The sequence below is a fragment of the Oryzias latipes genome, chromosome 4 (assembly GCF_002234675.1).
Source record: "Oryzias latipes chromosome 4, ASM223467v1".
Taxonomy (NCBI): domain Eukaryota; kingdom Metazoa; phylum Chordata; class Actinopteri; order Beloniformes; family Adrianichthyidae; genus Oryzias; species Oryzias latipes.
The window spans coordinates 5,644,748-5,660,504 of NC_019862.2; the positions used below are offsets into that span (position 1 = coordinate 5,644,748).

The 15,757-nt window shown below is 45.4% G+C and overlaps 1 protein-coding gene across 1 annotated transcript; it reads right to left on the minus strand.

Annotated features, from left to right (window-relative positions):
* Positions 1–5,462: 5,462 nt before the first annotated feature.
* LOC101160972 (beta-1,4-galactosyltransferase 6) lies at positions 5,463–11,603 on the minus strand. The gene is made up of 9 exons (XM_004067652.4): positions 10,806–11,603; positions 9,719–9,835; positions 9,455–9,568; positions 9,240–9,364; positions 9,025–9,141; positions 7,085–7,272; positions 6,887–7,009; positions 6,628–6,729; positions 5,463–6,488 (listed from the first exon to the last, which is right to left on the minus strand). Exons 1-9 carry the CDS (start codon positions 10,915–10,917, stop codon positions 6,341–6,343), a joined length of 1,146 nt encoding a protein of 381 aa, XP_004067700.1. The 5' UTR covers positions 10,918–11,603; the 3' UTR covers positions 5,463–6,340.
* Positions 11,604–15,757: the final 4,154 nt, after the last annotated feature.

A 15,757-nucleotide genomic window follows, 5' to 3' on the forward strand; every position in this document is an offset into this window, starting at 1 on the left:
CTCCAAAATAACAACAATGAATGCCAGTCTAACTTGTCATCATGCATTGAACTTCAAAATAACATCCTAAAAATTGATCCCTCGAACTTACAGTGTAAATTCGAGGGATCATTTGTCTTAAATTAAGTTTTTCTGCTGTCAAACATTTGGAGCAAAATAACTTGGACTCATTTTGATAATCGTTTCCTTATTTCTAGATCCTAGCCCTTAATGAGACAAAAATTCTTGACTGTTCTGATTTAAAGAAAAGCTTGGAACGATGCAAAGAGAAGTTATAACAACTTGAAACCTGGTGGAATATCTGAAAACAAAGTTTTAAATCCTTTCAAGTATCAAATTTGCATGTTGTATCAAGTTTGCATCAAGTTTGCATTGCAGTAATACTGCACACCTGTGGAGAAACACAGCCACCAGCAGGAAGAGCCCAAGGGACAGCGATGGTAGAAATAACCAGAAGAGAGCGACAGAAGGACAAGACCTGCCAGAAATCAGACAGCCACCAAACTTTTTGAGTGTTTAATATGAAGTCTATATGCACCTATATTTGAAAATGTTGTCTTTCTAAACAACATTGCATAAAATGCTGTTATTGTGTTTTGAATTGAAAACTGAATTTAGTGCAGTGGCACACCCTAGTGTCAGAATGTCATTTCAAGAGTCTGCTCGGTTGCTAATGAAATAGCTGCCTTGTAATAATTAATTGTATTTACCACAAGTTACTTATTGTCTGCACATTTATTTATTTATTTAGAAATGCTACTGCTCACCTTAGTTAACGACTGCTGTGACTGGGGCTGGTGACCAGCAAGCAAAGATCAAGTAACAGCTTAATGAACTCCAACTGCTCTGCAGAAACTATGTCCTTGAAAATTACACAGGTTTTTAAATTTTGGCTAAAAATGACACAGTCGTCATTAAAAGACCACTGGGAAAACCTTTACCATGTCAGATTAGAAGATGATCGGAGTGGGACTTCAAAACTCATGATGGTGTTGACCATTAAAGCTACAGATGAACTCAGATCAGTACCCTAGAGGTGGCAAGAACTAGGGCGAGATGACTCACAGGATGGACATCAAGAGAACTGCCGTGGAACAGATTTCAGAGGAATCCCTAGGATGCAATGCAGAGATAAGTACAGAAACGGTTTTTATGGCCCCTTTTATGACATTGACGGTTGACTCAGACTGAAAAAGAACGACAACAAAATTGTTTTTGTGGACCAAAGACATTTGGCTTTTTGGAAGAAGGAACAACGGCTCAAAGTAAAAAAACAAAACAAAGTGGAACAGGCAGCAAGAGATAGAGTGTGGTTGTGCAACAAACACACGCACACACACACAAATACTTGTTTCATAGGTGTGATGACGCTGCGCCGCTGGATAAACAGGTTTATGAAACTGAAATTTTTCCTTCTGATATTTTTGGACTATGGAAAAGAGAGGGGTTAAAAATTTGATTAACAAATCTAAAAATCCTTGTTTTTTTTCCCCACAACTTCCTCTGTGTGTTTTTATATGTTGAGCCAGGAAGCTTTCATGATGTCTTTTCTAAAGACTTTTCAACATCTATTTCTCTCCAAGGAACAACCACTTCAACTGTTTGGCCAATACGGACAGCTGTCAGTCACGTGATGCTGGGGCTGCCTTGGAAGCATAGACATGAATACTGTCAGTGCTTGGAAGGCAGAACAGAGCTATCACCTACATCAAGAAATAAATTTCCATGTCCAATTTTTTTGTGCGCCAGACAGATTTGCCCATTTTTCAGCCTACACCTCATATCCACCTGTGAGGGCAGCTGGGACTAAGGCTTAAGTCTGGTGTGGGCAGCAGTTTTTCTTATTCATTCATTCATCTTCTGAACCAGTTTTTTCCCTTTCGGGGTCACGGGGCTGCCGGAGCCTATCCCGGTCACTCGTGGGCGAAGGCAGGGGACATCTTGGACAGGTCACCAGTCTGTCACAGGGCCACGATCACACACCCATGCACACTTACATTCACACCTAGGAACAATTTAGAGCATTAAGCATGTTTTTGGATGGAGAACTGCCCCTTTTTTAACATGTCTACAGTCTGAGTTCTCTGGATTCCTGCCATCGGTGCTGGCTCTTTGTTATCAGTATTCTGCAAACTTTGGTTACCAGCCTGCATCTGGATTCCACCCGGAGAAAACCCACGCATGAACATACAAACTCCACCAAGAAAGGTCCCTCAGGCAGGACTTGGGGCCTTCTTGCTGTGAGGCCAGAGCGCTCCGTGCAAATATTTATAAAGCAAAGATATCCAGAGAAACATATGGGTTTTTGGACACATTTTCAGCAGCTGCAGAACTGTGTCCGTCTCCTCAAACAACCATCGGAGCTGGACTTTAGGGACAAATCTCCTGGGCGGGGCAGAACATCAAGGTACAAAAATACAGGCAGTTGTTTCTGATCAGAATGAGCCAACTACGCTGCATAATAATGGAGAAAGTCTTCATTCTGAAAGTGAGGGGAGAGCTAACTGCTAATGGGTATTAAACAAGTGGGCCAAATGCAAGTAATGTTTTCTTTTCTGATAAATGAAGTAGTCATTTAACGCTGACAAATCCACAAATTATGTTCCCCCAGATTCATTTATTCTCAAGCGATATTGTATAAAAACAATGTCCTGTTTTGTTTTCTCACAGGTTATTATTGCTTTTTCTGTTCATTTATTTTTTCATTTCATTATTTAAACCCATTTTTATTTTTAGTAAGTGAACATTATTGTTGGAACTCAAAAACTTTGAAAATCTAAGAAATATATAAACATTTTAGGAATATAAACTAAATTAAAACACAAACATCCAGATGTTCGTCATGTAATGTACAAGTGTGGATCCATTCAAAACATGAGAATTCCATGTACCAATCTAAAAGTTTCAAATGTTTGAATTTGGTTAAAAAAAGACATATACTGACACTAAAGGATTAATGGTTTCATACTGTAAAGCAATCACACTGCAAATGTTGTTTGGAGAAAATAACTAAAAGGTCGTCTCAGTGGTTCTAAAATCCAACTGCTGGAAAGGCCTTGGGTGTTCTTTTTATGGCACAATGTGACTGAACTGTTTGTCAGGAAAGGTTTTCAGACTGATGAAGCCACTTGGATGAGTAGTGAAATTATTTGAGGAAGAATAATCTAAGTCCAGTTGCTATGGCTCAATTTCAAGTCAAAGTTTGTCCATAAGACAGAACGGTGTCCAGGGGGTCAATGATAGACTTTGTAGTTGAGTCAGATTATCATCGATGGCGCGTCCTTAACAACTAGATGAGTAGAGGGGCGGAGTTTCCAACAGATGTTCAGCTAGTGGTGAGTTTGTGAGGTGTCTAATCCAGGATTTGAAGTTTACAGTTGTTATGTTTGACCCATAAGAACCCAGACCCAGCTTTTCTCAAAAATAAAATAATGTGTATTTTAACTCAAATCAAGTGGACCATACAACAGGGGACTCCAGCTTCCTCCCACCATCCAAAAATATGCTTAACAGTTTCATTGGTTACTCAAAATTGTCCCTATGTGTGAATGTGAGTGATTGTGGCCGTGACTGGTGACCTGTCCAGCGTGTCCCCTGCCTTCACCCACAAGTGGGCGGTAAAAGCTCCAGCAGCCCCGTGTCCCCGAAAGGGACAAAACGTGTTTAGAAGATGAAAGAATGTATTTTTACACTCATGTCACCATGGGTTCATATGGGTTAAATGAAGGGATTTCTATGCAGGAAGGGAATCTCCCAAACAGCAGCAGGCACAGATTTCCTTTGTCTGCTCCCTTTACAGGTCACGCAGGGAATCTTCCACCTCTTCTCAAACTTCACCTTTGCCTTCTCCTCACACCAACCACTCTCATGATCTCCTTCACTACACCCACAAACTTCCCCTTCTGTCCTCCTCTTGTCCTGGTAGATCCAACCTCAGCATCCTTTTACCAACACCATCACCGTTCCTCCCCTGATCCAAAACAGTAGATCGTCACGCTGCAGTCAAAGAAAAAAAGCTCAGAAACCAGCAAGGCTGATTCAAAAACCTAATTTCATGTGTGGACTTGCTGATCTGAACACTTAACCTGGAACACACTTTATACTGCATTTGGGGATGGCTCGGTGAACTGAGTTCTGTGACTTTATCCTTCATAAATTTCATCCCAATCCCTTAAGTACCATTGTGCCAGTCATACAGGAATTCCTGCTGACTCTGATGGAATGAACTGTAGATGATGAGATGTTCAAAGAGCTCCACCTCAGTCTAAGGAGCTTCTCTGTGTGTGTGGTCTACATAGATTTAGCGGTAATGCTTGTAGTGATGGGGCTCGTAATTTCACTGTTCTTTAACTCTGTGGTGTGTTTGAGTGTCAGATGGAGCATTTCCATTAAGAACCCTTTTCTGCATTCTAGCTTTAAAGACCGCACCAATGAAAATTGTGTATTGGTGTTTTTAACATGCTCTTGTGGCATTTTTCTAATGATGGAGGACATATAACCCTTGTGTTATCTTAGATGACCCCACCCTTACATTGACGTGTTCTCCCTACCATGACAAAGGTGGATAAAGGTGGAAAGATTTCATGTAATCCATGGACACCAGTGAAGATCACAAATCATTGAAGAAAAAAGGTTCAGAGCACTGTCTAGTGGGTCTAGATGACCCAACTCCCAATGTTAAAGTGACTAGGATAGCACAAGGGTTAATTATTGAAAAGTATTTTAATTTATTAATTTTTTTAAAGTTTATGTATCTATTTTTTACTTTCTTATAGTATAATTTTAATTGGCTGCAACGATTCAATTTACGATTCTATTCGATATGATATGGTATTTTCCAATATTGATTTCATTATCAGTTTGTTTTATTTTGAAAGGTTAAATTGATTCTGCCACAGACAAATCCATCTGGTTTGATCCTCAGTAAGGTTTTAACCCCAATGTGTCTTTGTGCCAGGGTTTGCCGGTTTGGTCTGGGGTGGTTGCCGTGGTGCTCGCCCTTGCTGGGGCGGCTGGGGTCCAGTATCGCAGCCTCCTGGCTGAGGAGCGGACCCTGCTGCTGTGGGGTGTGGATGGGCGCTGAGGCAATGTTCTGTGGCTGGGCTGCTCCTGGTATAAGACATACCTGATATGTTGTTTCCTCACATTTTCTTGTGGCCACAGATAGATTAAAAAAAACACCGGAAACGCTTTAACAATAGATAAAAAGATGATCGGAATGAAACTTCAGGTCAGCAAGACCAACTGTGAAGTTATTTTCCATTAAAGCTTAAATCTTCATGTCGCCTCATTTCCTTCCGTTCAGCAGTAACACGTTTGGGATTTACAGGTGAGCATTTTGCTGACACTTGACAGATTTGTTTTGGCTTTATTCCTCCGTTCAGTGGCTGAACGGAGCAGCGAGTCCGTCTGCGGTTCTGCTCCGGTCTCAGATCTGGACCCAGAAAAAATGAAGAGCTTGGTGGCGTGGTCCAGCACTGAAATCAATTTATTAAACAATAAAAAAATGAAAACACCTCTGAGACAAATATACAGATAAGTGGCACTGAAGCGGTTCGTGTAGATCCAGTGGGGGGGGGCTTGTCAGAAAAAAGGCAGAGTGAAAACAAATTTTAAACAAAAAATCGACGTCTCCTGACGAAACGATGCGTAAACTCAATAAATTAAGGCATGCACAAAAAATGGAGTATCTTCAGCTTCTTCTGGGGTGACTCTTCTGACGACACCCCCCCCCCCACCACCACACACACACACAACAAGAGGGGGTGCTCAGGACTCTGATTACGACTCGAACTGTAGTACCTGCCAGAGTCATGGCTGGGGGGGCTGGACAGGTCCGCTGGTATTTACAGGAGCGACTGTGTTCAGGGTGGAAAAGCTGATATTTACACCAGTTCATTCAGCAGCAAAAAAAAAGCAGGGGGGGCAAGCACCCCCTTCTCACAGGAAATAAATACAGAAAAATGGTCTGGCGACGTGCCCCCCACCCCCACCCTAATAGGAACACTGAGAGCAAATGATATGTATAAAAAAGGCTGTGACAGAAATGAGGGGTTTTGGCTCCTGGGGGGTGGGGGCACAGAGCAGATCTGTTCTGCCACTTTAAGGCTTTGCAGTAAACATATAGATGCTGCTGCGCCCCCCCCCCCCTCCCCAGCTCAGACCGACACTCAGTGCAGCTGCAGAAACCCCAGAACAGAAAGACATGCAGGCACATGTGCACGCTCACAGACGGGACAGAGACCTGCTCCCCCCCCCATTTGAAATGAGGATTTTCCTTTTTGCCACATGAAGATATCTTGGCAGCATTACCCAGAACACCCCCCCACATCTCTTCTGTTCAGTAGTCTTGGATGGGGGCGAGCTCGGGGTACAGATCCACAGAGATGTTGGTGTAGAGGCTGCTGATGGAGGTGTGGGGGCTGTAGTGGAGGTTGTTGAGGCCGTCCAGCTGCTGCCGCTCTCTGGAGTACCTCAGCAGTTTGTACCTGCAAACGCCACGGGGTGGGGGGCATCAAAGGTAAAACGTTAGCAATGCTCTTACAGGGACACCCCCTGTAAGAGCACGTGTGTGTGTGTGTGTGTGTGGGGGGGGGGGGGGGGGGGGTAGACAAAAAGCAGCATCACCTGCCCAGGAACTGCACCTCCCCTCTGTGGTGGTGGGGGATAGACTTGTACCTGCCGATCTCCCCCTCCGGTCGCGTGACGTTCAGGTCGGCAAAGTGAACTCTGGTGAGAAACGCAGCAGGGTTACCATGACGACCGTCCTCCATGAGCCCATTCTGCTGCATCTGTCGCTTGGAGGACCCTTGTTGGGGAATCATTTTCTGCTTCTGCTGGTCTCAAAGGCCGACCCACAGCTGCTGCCAGTGACTCGCCGGCTCACCTATTCCACAGGTCGTCATCCTCCCCCCCCCAGCCCCAGAAGGCGTTGGGAAAGCCGTTGATTTTCCGGAACTGATCCACCGTCAGTCCACTGACGCCTCCGAAAAACTCGTGATATGGAAGTCTGAAACAGAGACGACGGCGGTGAGCACCCTCCCCAGCACCCTCAGAGGACCCCCACCCCACCCCAAACACTCACATGTACATGTATTTATCCAGCTTGGCGGCAAAGTGGCGCGGCATGCGACCACAGCCGTAGTAGTTCCTATCGTTCTCGGGAATGTGGTCCACATCATGGAAGATCAGGCAGTCCCAGTCCAGGTCCTTCATGGCCTCCAGGAAACCCACGTTGAAGAGCATGGCTCTGTTGAAAGGCTGGCTCCCGCTCTGAACACATGAAGACGGGCTGAACATTCACATCTGAGCTGAAGACGGAGCCAGAACCTCCCAGACCCGCTCCGATGAAAACACTGTTTTTAACATGTTCTTGTAGCATTTTTCTCATGATGGAGAACATAAAATAAAAAAATTCAGCTTAAAACAGCATTTCTGAGTATTTATTCATTCTAATTGTTGTGAATCAAAAACTGTAAAACTATCAAATGAATGAACTCAGTAGGGGTGGGATTATATTATCTGCTTCTTCCCGCTCCTTTTCAAGCAATAAATCAAGCTCTGCTTAACTTTAGTCAATTATCTCTATATTTAATTAAGCAAATGTGATTTAAGTGACTTTTTTGTTTTGTTTTATTTTTTGTCTTTTTAAACTCTATCATTTCAACATTTCTGTAATGGGTTTGATAAATTTGTGTAATTTCTTTATCGCTTTGACTACAATGCTTGAAATAAATCAAGAAATCAATAAATCAAATCAAATCAAATCAGGAGCAGACAAAAAGAATGGTGTTGGAAAAAGGGCTTATATGTTAAGTTGAAAATGGGCGGGTCAAAAGCTGCCTGCTCCGCTTCATTCTGATGCATCCACCTGCAGACAAATAGATCCCCAAACGTCTTTGTTTTCCTCGTCTGAGCTGGAATCTGGATTAGAACTGTCCGGCTAAATAGCTCTGATATTGCTCGCCATTTATGTTGTAGCTTGGGGTTATGAGGGGCTGTAAGCTAACAGGAAAGAGTTAAAGGTAAAGTACCACTATCTGGAAACAGAGAGCTCTCAGCAACAGGGAGGGGAAGGGGGATGGGGTTTAGTTTGCGCCAACGGTCCCGCCCACTACTCGGAGGTGAATTTCTAAAGAATGCCTGCCGCTCTGCTGAAACTGTGTCCTAGAAAACAACACAGGTTATTTTTTATATTGGCCAAAGACGGCATAATTATAATTAAAAGAGCACTGAGAACGCTTTTCCAACAGATCAATAGATGATTGGAATGACTTTTTAAGGATGCTACAGAACAGAACCGCAAATATAGCTGTACAGAACCAAACACTTGAGAACCTCCAAACTGATGATCAGCCTCTAAAAAGCTACAGAAAGATCTGGATCGTCTGGCTTTAAACCTGCAGCGATGCAAGCCTGCCTTTTCTTCGAGCCCCTCTGGAGCTGCTCCCTCTCTGGGAGAGTTAATATGTTTGGCTGATAAAAAAAAACTCAAAACTGGTTTGCTTCCACACAGGAGAAACCAAAGTCTGGAGCGGACCAAACCTCCAGGAAAATATCATGCAGCGATACACCTGCTCATTCAGGGGGGCTGTTGTCTGATACGAGCTCTGACTGCGACAGAAAAGCAGGAGGAAGAATAGCCGCTTGTCCTCGGACCACCTTGCAGACTGCACCACCTTTACCAAGCAGACACTTTTTCATCATTGCTGCCTCTTTCCATTTCCACTGTGGCTCCTCCTACCACACAGAGCGTTCCCGCATTTACCACCTTTGGTCCTCTTCCCATCTTCCTGGTTTGGTTCTGGTCTGGTAATCAGAACCAGGTGGGGTAGGACCCCTGACAGTTACAAGACCGAGCACAAAGCTCGAAGCAGAAACCGAGGGCTGAATGAGGCAGAACTGTGGACCCCAGAACCGCCTTGATATTCTGCACTTTGATCTAACGGAAGTTTCCGGTTTCGGGAAAGCTCTGAGCGGACTTTGGTTCTGTACTCCTGCAGAGCCGCTCGCAGATGGGGGTACCTGCTCGATGACGTAGAAGCCGAACTGCAGCCGCTGCCTCTGCAGCATCGGGATCAGGTGCTGGAAGAGGATGGGCAGGTGCTCGTGTCGGTTCCTGAAGGGGATCAGGATGGCGACCTGCAGGTAGCAGGAGAACACGGTTCTCTGTTCTGCTCCATGTTATTCATGCAGAACATTGAACCCCAGTGGAGGGGGTGGGGGGGTCACAAACTCACCTTCCAGCGAGGTTTACAGTCTTTCGGTTTCCAACGGCCTCCGTACTCCACGTCAAAGAACCTGGAGAACTTGACTTCTATCTCCTCGATGGGGATCTCGGTCATGTTCACTTCCATTAGACCCTCTGAAGACAGAGCGTCACATGGTGGGGAAGGGGTGGGGTGTCACATCAGCAGGATTTTACATTAAATCCTTAATCAGGCTCTGGACTCACTCATAGAAGGTAAGCGCTCTGGACACGGCATGTTCTGGGTGTAGGTGAAGTTCTCTGGGAGGTATGTAGTCGGCTGCAGCAGGTACTCGCTGGAGTTACTGCCGTCAGGATAATCTGCAGCAGGAAATCAATCAGATTACTCAAACACAGGGATTGTAGAGAGACCCTCAAAGTCGCTCGTTCCTGCCAAAGTCCGCACAGGCTTCAGGAACCTGACGAGGAGCTTGCACCGTCACAGATCCTTCCAGTCACAGATCCGCTCACCTGTCCCATTCAGAGTGCTGTTCTTGTTGGTGTACAGTCTGATCATCTGACCGAAGGTCCTGACGTTGTCCCTCAGGATGATGCCCTGAGCCTGCACCATGAAGAAGTAGGTGTTGGCTGGGGAGGAGAAATAGAGGGACTCAGGAAACACCTCATCCTCTATGAACTCTGACCCAAAAACACAACTACTCAACCAAGAGAAGGAGTGTTTTAAAGGTGATTTGGTAAAGCCTGGTGAAGCACGGCAGAGGTGAGGCCATGGTCTGGCCCTGCTCTAGCCACACATGTCTATCAGGCTCCGCCCACCTCCTCTTTAAAAGCAGCACTCAGCTCTACTAAACTCACTGGTAAAAAAATAAAATACTGGTAACCAACAGACCTTCAGGTGGCCCCTCCCCATAGAGCCAAACTCTCCTTCAGGCTCCATGTCTGACTCGAGAGCAGACTAGTTATCCGATTAATCGGGTTACTTTCAGGACGACCTGGAGCTGCACAGGTGAACAACGGCAGCAGCTGTCTGATGTCTCAGAGCAGTGAGCTCCTCTTTCATGACTGGGCTCTCAGTGGGCCGGGTCAGCCTGCAAACCGAGCTTCTAATTGGGTTTACATGGAGACTGCCCCCCTCCCCTCCCCTCCCAGGCTGCTAACAAAGGCTGGGATTCATCTGGAGGAGAAACAGCTGATTAACCTGTTGACCTTCCTCAAAGAAAAGATATGGAAAAAAGCTGAGGCAGAGGAGCTGCAGCCTGGAAGTTGTGGGTTTGATTCCCCAGAAGTAAAGATGTTGGCTTTTAAAAACACACGTTAGTCAAAAGCCTGATGAACATAAAGCAGAGCAGTTCATCCTCATCAGGCTGAGAGAGTCGTTAGTGCAGTAAACTGTTTTACTCTGGATGAACTTCACGTTTATGAAACGATCTTCCAGGACAGAAAATCCTGCAGAGGTCAGCGGCCAGCAGGCGGCGCCACTGAGGCGGTGAACCCGGGAGCCCGGCGTTAGCCTGTTGTAAGCTACTTAGTGCAGCCGCTAATCCTCACACGATTCTATTAACTGTAACCCGGTTAGCGTTAACAAGGGATTACTGACCGATGCCGGGGGCCACATAGATGAAGTACAGGCAGGTGGTGGACATGGAGAAGAAGAAGATGAAGGCCAGGAAGGAGCGGTTGGAGACTCGCAGCAGCCGTCTCCAATTCATCGTTTCGATTCCGGCCTGCTCCCCCCTCCGCCGGGATCGATCCCACACAAAGCGTCTCGGTTATAAAGTCCTCGGACTGACGGCCATAAATGTCAGTGGAGGTCTTGCAGAAGTCTCTTCCATTAACGCGGACGCGGCTAACGCTAGCGCCGCTAGCCGGCCTGCTGTCCGCCGCGAGAAGTTTCCAGACGGAGGAGCGGAGGGCTCGCGCCGCGTCGGGATCAGGCGGCCCGCGCGGGCATATTGAACGCGGTCACTGATGACGGACGCCCGCGGCTGCCGGTTCCGGTGTCGTTTCTGTCATCGCTCCCACACCGCAGCCTACTCGAGGCCGGAGTCCAGGCGAGGTTTCCGGTGCGGGGTGTCGTGGAGGCGCGCCCGCGCAGGTCCGCTCATTCTAGCGCGGCTCCGTCGCTGGTTCCGCCGGAGGTTCAGGTTCGAGAGCGTCCTCGCTCGTGTGGATGAAGTCATGCGGAGAGGGAGCACATCTGCCTCCCTGCACTATCTGCTGCCTCTGCAGTTACCGTATCCGGTAGGTGGAACCCCCACCCTCCCGCTCCTCGCGTCTCCATGGCAACCTGTGCGCGAGATGGAGCCGTGCCGGCTCTCCCGCCCCACAGCAGGGGCCTCTTCCTATGAAGACTCAGACTTCACTGCGCGCCACCTTTTCTAATAAAGTGTGAGTTGTTTCAAATAAAAACATTGAGTTCCTTTTATTCCAAGCCAGTTGTCTGAGGTTTGGTTCGTGCGCTGAATGGCTACAGAACCGAGGCGAACTGATTAATCAGGAAGGAAAGTAAAACGATGGGCGCTCTGCTGCCACCTAGCGGTGGAGCCCCTGCAGAGCAAAAGAACAGCACAAGAACAAATTTCCAGAACAGATTGGAAAAAAAATATTTTGACAAAGATCTCAGGGTTTGAATAGATTTATTATGATGTGCTGTGATCACCAATGTTTGACCTCATTATCACTGTGCAACGCTCAACTCAAACGTTGTTTCACACAGCATACACACACCTGTGACTCCTCATCTGAGGCCTCCTCTGAATGTGTCTCCTCAGCTCCCACAGGACACCATCCATAGGATAGGACACCATCCTCTTAGTCATGCAGCAAAGACAAAAAGAAAAGGTTCTTTCATGTTTTTGCTGGTTCTTCAACCTGATGGTTTTTGGTTGCACCTTTAGTTTGGAAGAACCATACTAAAGATGCTCAGTTCTTTCCTGAGCCCAGCATCATGACGAAAATAATTATTCAGACTTATCTTTAAAAAATGTTTTAATCCATGTGTCTTTAAATCGGACAATTGGACTGTGTGACTCCACCTTTTTGGGGTTCTAAACAGGAAGTACTCACAGGTTCCAAGAACCCAAAATCCCATAGACTTCTATAAAGAAATAAACTCAAGTCATTTTATTGGTCAGAATAATCATTCATACCCTGATACCTTTTTTTAAACATGCTCTTGATAATCCTATTTTTTTTTAAATGATATTTATTCTGTAGCTTAAGTTATTCACGTTATAAACTGATCTCACATGTAACATTCAAAATGCTTGATTGCCAGATTCTTACGAGCCGGCTCTCAAGTGGTAGGGGTGTGGCCTTCTAACAAGCTCACTCCTGATTGGCGAGAGTGGTTGCCACAGAAATTTTGACTCAGCCCGACTTGGACCAATTGTTGCTCACTGACATTGTCTGCTTTCAACATGGTAAAGTCTGTATTGCAAAAATATGACAACTGAATTGACTTCATTTTGTTGGACTTTAACCACCTTCTATGGGTGATGTCACGCTCACTTGGTCCAATTCTCCTGTACTGAACCAAAGCAGACCCTGTTTTGGTCTTAGTCCTAATAACCCCAGTTTCATTACAGAGTTGGTTACAAACCTTGCCGTCCAGCTCAACCACATCAAATGGGTCAGCAGAGCAGTTTCCCATCTGCTTTAAGGATTAGGAGGTTCTCCACCTGCAGGCATGTAGACAACCTGATTCTGGATCCCCCACACCCCTCACTGACACCAGATCCAATCTGCAGCAGGAAGAGTTCTGGCAGCATTCCTCTGGTCTTATCTAGGCCAGTCAATCACAACAGAAACCTTCTTTTACCAGACAATCCCATTGTTGCAGCAGTCTAAACTTGTAGATGGGAACTTCAGCCTCTGCTGCTGTAGTCCTGAATCCTCACTCTTCAGAACCATCCAATGTTCTGCTTCATAATCGGACAGGAGGATGCAGGAGGCTATTCAGCTTCTGCGGGGTTGAGGTGGGAAACACCCTGGAGCGTTCACTGGTCCATCCTGGGGGCACTCGGTGACACAGCCACACACTCATACCTATAAGAAACTTTTCAGATTCACCATATAACCTGTGAAGCATGCATTTGGAAAATGCTAACTCCACAAAGAAAGTTGGGATTCAAACCAGGCCCTTCTCTCTGTGAGGCGAAAGTGCTAACCACGACACCATCATACACCACCCAACTCTTCAGATCTTTTTATTTTATCCCACAATTATTGTAACCCTTGTGCTATCTTAGATGACCCAACCCTTACTTTGACGTGTTCTTCCTACCATGACAAAGGTGGATAAAGGTGGAAAGATTTCATATAATCCATGGACACCAGTGAAGATCACAAATCATTGAAGAAAAAAGGTTCAGAGCACTGTCTAGTGGGTCTAGATGACCCAACTCCCAATGGTAAAGTGCCAAGGATAGCACAAGGGATAAAGTACTAAATATTGTGGATGTGGCAGCTTATTCAACAGAGACAATGGGACAAAGGAGTTCACGTCCTGCTGTTCGACTTTGTCAGACGGATGGAGAACATCCAGAGCGTGAGACTCTCACTAAAATCAAGGTCGTGTTTGCTCAGGGGAGGAGCCATTGCTCTCAGCTGGGAACAGAGCTTAATGGGATGCTAAATTAAGAAGCTGCTAAAAGAACTCTTGATGTGGAACAAAGGAGCCCTGCTTCTTCATCCATCAGAGACGATAATAATGGGATATAAATAGATCTAGAAACAAACTTTGACATCCGTGAATTATGTTGATGCTGAAGGCAACTCCTCTTTCTCAGCTTTCCCGTGAAAGTCTGAATGAAGGACAACATCTCAAACGAGCCCCCCCATCAGAAGGTGGGCACACCTTCGGATAAGAAAGTCTGGGTAGCTCGGTTGGTAAGGTGGGAAGCTACCATGCAGGAAACCAGGGTTCGATTCCCGGAGGGGAATGAGCAATGGTACTGGGGGCAATTACCAATTACCATATCAATGGCGAGCAGTTAACATCACCCAGTGAGGGTCCTTAGGCAAGACCCTTAACGCTACTGCCTCCCGAGCGCGGTTTCGGCTGCAGCTCACCGCTCCCCAAGGGGATGGGTCAAATGCGGAGAAAGAATTTCCCTTCCTGGGATAAAATACAGTGTATAAAAAAAAAAAAAAAAAAAAATTATGTGACATCATGCTCAAGTTTATGAAGAAGTGTTAAAAGTGGGACAGTTGAGTTCATGGGTGGGTATCATGAATGTTGTAGAAAGGATTCACTCATGGACGGGGGTCCTAAAGATGGAATAAAAAAAAAAAGTTCTGATATGTAACGTCGTGTCTGTGTTGATGACCCTCGGCCCTCGCCGTTTTTCCTTTGACCACATAGTGCTGTTATCGCCATGGACGCAGACGGACCAAACGAGGGGTGTTCGGATAAGAAAGTCTGGAGTGACAGAAATGGGGAGTTTATTTTTATTGTAAAGGTTTTTTCCTCCAGTTGCACAACGCTGTGAACAGTTGCAAGTATCCAGTGGAAAGTGCACATTCAGTGTCTCGATTTTATTTAACTAGTTTTCTAAATACCAGATGAGGTATTTTCTTTCACAATAAGAACGTGTTCAAACCTTCTGACTTGACCGTTCAAAAATGCTGCAGTCAGAACTTGTCATTTTGATGACCCTGACACTTTCATCGACATAAATACTTGCTGACAAAGATTAAAGTAAAGATCTAATTATCAATTTTGATTGAGTCTTGCTTTTGAAGAACGACCCATCTTGAGCTTCTGACTTGCTTTTGTGCAACTTACTTTCAATTTTGAGAAAGCAACTTCCTTTTGTAAGTTATCCTCCACGTTCTGCAGTTTACACTAATTATTTTGAGAAATGCCTTCCCAGTGATGCAAACTTCAATACTTTGGTGAGAAATGCACCAAAGCGTCTGTGGAAAAACAGTAAGCAGTCCAGTCAGAAACTCTACAGCTACAGCTACCTCTCCTAAACTCTTCACAGCTCAGGACCAACTGACTTCTCCTCTACAATGTCTTCCTCTCTCTTTTTTGCTGATATTTAGAACTACTTGGGAGGAAAAATGAGAACTTATCTCACGCAAGTTAGTTTTCTTAGGCTGTTATAGAACCGTGTCTTTTTAATCAGACATGCACAAAAAGGGTTTGTATTTAAAGAAAGCCTGAGATGTGATCAGTTCTGCACTTGAATGGTGGAGACACGTTAACATATAAAGCTTAAAAAGATTGCAACTACACAACCTAAAACTATACTGTGCAGCAATACCATTTGGTCACATTTCAGGTTTATTGTCGTAACGGGGGCGTGGCAGTTCAATTGAGTAAACCATATCATTTGTAAAATTGTGCAGAGTGACAGTTGGGTTATTTTAGCTGTGTCATGATATTACTAGACTTCGCAGACCCAGATGCTGGAACCCGGGAGAAAACCCAGACGATGTGAGGCAAGTAAGAGGCATTTAATTTATAGTAGGATATTTTGGTAGCAAACTTGAAGGATGGATCTTGATGACAACAGGAATGATGTGGATCAGGAATCTTGA

Excerpts from the sequence above, each read along its gene's own strand:
- LOC101160972 (XM_004067652.4), bottom strand. The coding sequence starts at position 10,917 with ATGAATTGGAGACGGCTGCTGCGAGTCTCCAACCGCTCCTTCCTGGCC. Across the intron at positions 9,836-10,805 it reads CTATGTGGCCCCCGGCATCG|CCAACACCTACTTCTTCATG; the intron begins GTCAGTAATCCC and ends TCTCCTCCCCAG. Across the intron at positions 9,365-9,454 it reads AGAGCGCTTACCTTCTATGA|AGGGTCTAATGGAAGTGAAC; the intron begins GTGAGTCCAGAG and ends CTCTGTCTTCAG.